Source organism: Babylonia areolata, chromosome 28 (genome assembly GCF_041734735.1).
Source record: "Babylonia areolata isolate BAREFJ2019XMU chromosome 28, ASM4173473v1, whole genome shotgun sequence".
Taxonomy (NCBI): domain Eukaryota; kingdom Metazoa; phylum Mollusca; class Gastropoda; order Neogastropoda; family Buccinidae; genus Babylonia; species Babylonia areolata.
Window position 1 is genome coordinate 5,628,943 of NC_134903.1, and position 5,000 is coordinate 5,633,942.

The 5,000-nt window shown below is 38.6% G+C and overlaps 1 protein-coding gene across 1 annotated transcript in view; it reads left to right on the forward strand.

Annotated features, from left to right (window-relative positions):
- Positions 1–1,255: 1,255 nt before the first annotated feature.
- Positions 1,256–5,000, forward strand: part of LOC143301765 (uncharacterized) — a gene marked incomplete at its 3' end in the record, with an annotated part of 72,106 nt that continues 68,361 nt past the window's right edge. The window contains exon 1 of the mRNA XM_076616154.1: positions 1,256–1,543. Coding sequence (XP_076472269.1) covers positions 1,355–1,543 — 189 coding nt within the window. The remainder of the gene's footprint in view (positions 1,544–5,000) is intronic.

Here is a 5,000-nt window from a genome sequence, read left to right on the forward strand (position 1 = left end):
GGTCGCTGGTTTGAATCCCGCTAACGGCGCCTGGTGGGTAAAGGTTTTCCCATCTCCCAGGTCGACAGATACGCAAACCTGCTTAGTACCTGAACCCCCTTCAATAATAATAATAATGGTATTTATATAGCGCTGAATCTTGTGCAGAGACAAATCAAAGCGCTTTCGCACCAGTCATTCACGCGGATCGTATTCGTGTGTATACGGCATGCAGAAGATCAAATACGCACGTTACAGATCCTGTAATCCATGTCAGCATTCGGCGTGTTATGGAAACAAAAGTATATCCGGCATGCACTCTCGAAAACGGAGTATGGCTGCCTACATGGCGGAGGTAAAAACGGTCATACACGTAAAAACCCACTCGTGTACATACGAGTGAACGTGGGAGTTGCAGCCCACGAACGAAGAAAATAAAGAAGAAGAAGTACAAATGCAAATCTAAACACGTATATAACTGAAAACATCGCTATTCTACTTTTTCCGAAATCTTATCCTCATTTTAATGTTCAGGCCTATGTTCTGTTAAATTAACTAATGTAAAATGCAAGCATATCAACGTGTATTGAAGAATCGCCCATTTCCATTTTTCTAAATTCCTTTTTGTTTCTTTTTTTCTTTTTTTTTTTAACTGTTTAACTCAATCACAAATATATTTCTCTCGTTCGTTTTAGCTTTCAGATGGGCATAAATGACTACTGTCCATTTTCTTTCAGAATTTCTTTCAATCTTTTTTTTTTTTTTTTGGTTAACTTCTAGGTTCATATGTGTCAATAAAATTAATGATTGAATCAATCAGCTAATCAAACGCTTTATTTCTAGATTATGAGAAGGACAGGAACTTCCCATTCGAGGGATAAATAAAGTGACCTTTTGTATTGTATAGTATTGCATTGTACTGTGTTGTATTGTATTGTAATGTACTGCTTGCATCCCATTGCATTTCATTGCATTATATTGCATTGTATTGCATTGCATTGCTTGTATTGTATTGTATTGTATTGTGTTGTATTGGATTGTACTGGATTGTATTGTATGGTATTATATCATAAAGCATCGTGTCGTATCGGATCGTATTGCATTGCATTTGAATGCATCGCATTGCATCAATTAAACGATTGAAAAAAACCCACAAAAACACACACACACACACACACACACAAAAACCCATTTTACCCATTTTAAAAACAACAAACAAACAAACAAACAAATACACATCTTTTCATTTCTTTTTGTGTGTTTAACGTTCAGGTTTGAAGACGAGTGAGGAAAAAAAAAAATCCGTCATCTGAAAAAAAGCCCTGAAAAGAATCCAGCACGAGATCACCATCGCCCGAGTGGTGAGCTATCAAGTATGCAAGGGACGCGAGGTCCCATGGGAGGTGGGTGGCTCGTGGTGGTCGCAGTGGTGGCTACAGTCTGCTCTCTGCCTCCCGTTGCCATGGCCACTTACCTGAGGTTCGAACCCGGGTTCGAGTACCAGTACAAGTACCAGTCGAAGGCCCAGGTGCATCGCGTGGACACCTTCACCATGGAGGCTCGGGTGGGTGTGAGAGAGAGACTGAGGCCGTTGGTTTTTGTCTGTTTTGTTTTGTTTTGTTTTCGTTTTCGTTTTGTTAGAAATCGTTGTTTTTTGTTGTTGTTGTTGTTGTCGTTGTTCATAAAGTTTGTAGTTTGATCTCGATCTCTATTTCTCTCTGTCTCTGTCTTTGTCTCTGTGTCTCTGTCTCTGTGTCTCTGTCTTTGTCTCTGTCTGTCTGTCTCTGTCTCACGCTCTGTCTCTCTCTGTCTCTCTCGCTCTGTCTCTCTATCTGTGTGTGTGTGTGTGTGTGTGTGTGTGTGTGTGTGTGTGTGTGTGTGTGTGTGTGTGTGTGTGTGTGTGTCTGGGGGAGTGTGTGTGGGGGGAGGAGGGGGAGGGGGGGAGGGGAGTTTTTTTTTTTTTTTTTTTTTTGTTTTTTTTTAAGAAAAGAGTGGTCACGAATGTTTTATATAACATGTAAAATTTCTCTTTCATGTAAAGCGCCCTAAGCTCTTAGAGAGAAAGGGCGCTCTATAAATGTATATTATTATTATTATTATTATCATATAGAATCGACACAAAATAACACTTGAAAAAAAAAGGTAATGGGGAGATGCAGTAAGTGGTTTAACCCTATCAATATAGCCATAAGTTCTGCTGTGAATATAGAAAAAAAAAAAATCTTTCCCGTTATGATAGTACTTTTCTACTTTTAATGACGGAATTATAAATCCTGCCCCTGCCTGATTGTTATCAAGTACTGAACCATCTGTATATATATATACTTTAACTCTCTCCATACGAACGGCGAAAGAGACGACGTTAACAGCGTTTCACCCCAATTGCCACCATCAAAATATTGCAAGCGGAAGGCTCTTGTACTGAAGAGGTGAATGTTGACAAAGAATACCACAATTCTGACGACGGAAGCTAAAGGTTGGGTCATTCAGACACCCACTGGACATCCGAGGGGTCTGTGTAGAGGAGAAGAGAGGACTGGCCGTACTGAGTGAGTTAACGTGATTTTGGATAATTTTCTTGAATGTGAGACGAAACAGAAGCAGGGAGAGCAGGGCCTTCAGCTTTCTTTAAATCTAGGTAATTAATGTCAAATGTTGCGTTGTTCATCTCCCAGTCAGGAATTGTCGTGTATGATGTGACGGGCGCAATGGCCGAGTGGTTAAAGCGTTGGACTGTCAATCTGAGGGTCCCGGGTTCGAATCACGGTGATGGCGCCTGGTGGGTAAAGCGTAGAGATTTTTACGATCTCCCAGGTCAACATATATGCAGACTTGCTAGTGCCTGAACCCCCTTCGTGTGTATATACAAGCAGAAGATCAAATACGCAAGTTAAAGATCCTGTAATCCATGTCAGCGTTCGGTGGGTTATAGAAACAAGAACATACCCAGCATGCACACCCCCGAAAACGGAGTATGGCTGCCTACATGGCAAGGTAAAAACGGTCATACACGTAAAAGCCCACTCGTGTGCATGCGAATGAACGTGGGAGTTGCAGCCCACGAACGCAGAAGAAGAAGAAGAAGAAATCGTGTATGATAACTGAGGATCTGTTTGACTTGGGTGCCACTCCTGATGTTGTAAATATGCCAGAGGTATAAGTACTTATAGTGGTGAGGGAGTGAGGAGACTGTGCTCTTTTAGGGAAATGAAGGTTTGATTTTAAACTGATCTCGGCAATATTTTGAATTTTGAACTGTAGTACTTCTCAGGAGATATCTAGCTGATGCAAGTTTCATCTGTTCTTCAAAGGGAAATACTTTAATTCCTGTGTATGTGTTTTTTATTTTATTTAATTTATTTATTTATTTTTTTAAGTTGAAGCATGAACTGGAATATCAATACCAAGCTTGTATGCTTTACTATCCACACTTTGTAATTTATTTATCATGTATTTTGGTGCAGAAAAGAATAGAATACCTCTTGTGCATAGGTTAGCTTTTTTTTTTTCTCAAGGCCTGACTAAGCGCGTTGGGTTACGCTGCTGGTCAGGCATCTGCTTGGCAGATGTGGTGTAACGTATATGGATTTGTCCGAACGCACTGACGCCTCCTTGAGCTACTGAAACTGAAGCTATTGCAAGGTGGATAAGTACAGAGGTATCCTGACCCCAGTGTTGCCTGCTACCAATCTTTAATAAGTTGAGGCTTTTGCTAGCCTTTGTCAAGAGGTATTCCAAGTGTATATTCCAAGTTAGTTTTGAAGTGAGATATACGTCAAGGAATTTGACTACTTGTTCATATTCTATCACTGACCCATCTGTTTATTAAAAAAATGAGGTTATGTGTCTGGGTTATAACAAGGATTAAACAGAACCATGCATGATATTTTTTTCTGGTGCAATGTCAAACGATGTTCTGACAAATAGTCTATATTAGTGTGTGTGTGTGTGTGTGTGTGTGTGTGTGTGTGTGTGTGTGTGTGTGTGTGTGTGTGTGTGTGTGTGTGTGTGTGTGTGTGTGTGTGTGTGTGTGTGTGTGCGTGTGTGTGTGTGTGTGTGTGTGTGTGTGTGTGTGTGTGTGTGTGTGTTGACAAAAGTGTATGAATCTCATTAGGATCTTAAACGCTCACCCCAAAAGCAAACAAACAATATATATATATATATATATATATATAAACAATATCTATCTATCTATCTATCTATCTATATTCACAGAGAGAGAGAGAGACTTTACACATACATTACTATTATTATCATCATCATTGCTATCATTAAATGATTATCATTTTTATCATAATTATTATCATTGTGTCCAAAATCGATCTTCGCTCTTAGCAATTTACCGCTTGCTCGCAAAAAAGGTCTGTCACGTTTCGCAAAACCCATTCAGTGAGGTAGAATGACTCCGTGTGGTCTCTTTCTGTGACCTATTCCTTCCTTCCTTCCTTCCTTCATTCCTTCCTTCCTTCATTCATTCATTCTTTCTTTCTTTCTTTCTTTCTCTCTTTCTTTCTTTCCTTCCTTCCTTCCTTCCTTCATTCATTCTTTCTTTCTTTCTTTCTTTCATTCATTCTTTTTCTTTTTTGTTTGTTTGTTTGTTTGTTTGTTTCTTTCTTTCCTTCCTTCATTCTTTCTTTCTTTCATTCATTCTTTCTTTCTTTCATTCATTCTTTCTTTCTTTCTTTCCTTCCTTCTTTCTTTCTTTCCTTCATTTTTTCTTTCTTTCATTCATTCATTCTTTCATTCTTTCTTTCTTTCTTTCCTTCATTCTTTCATTCATTCATTCTTTCTTACTTTCTTTCCTTCATTCTTTCATTCATTCTTTCTTTCTTTCTTTCTTTCTTTCCTTCATTCATTCTTTCTTTCTTTCTTTCTTTCATTCTTTCTTTCTTTCATTCTTTCTTTCTTTCTTTCTTTCCTTCCTTCCTTCCTTCATTCATTCATTCATTCATTCATTCTTTCTTTCTTTCTTTCTTTCATTCATTCATTTATTCTTTCTTTCATTCATTCATTCTTTCTTT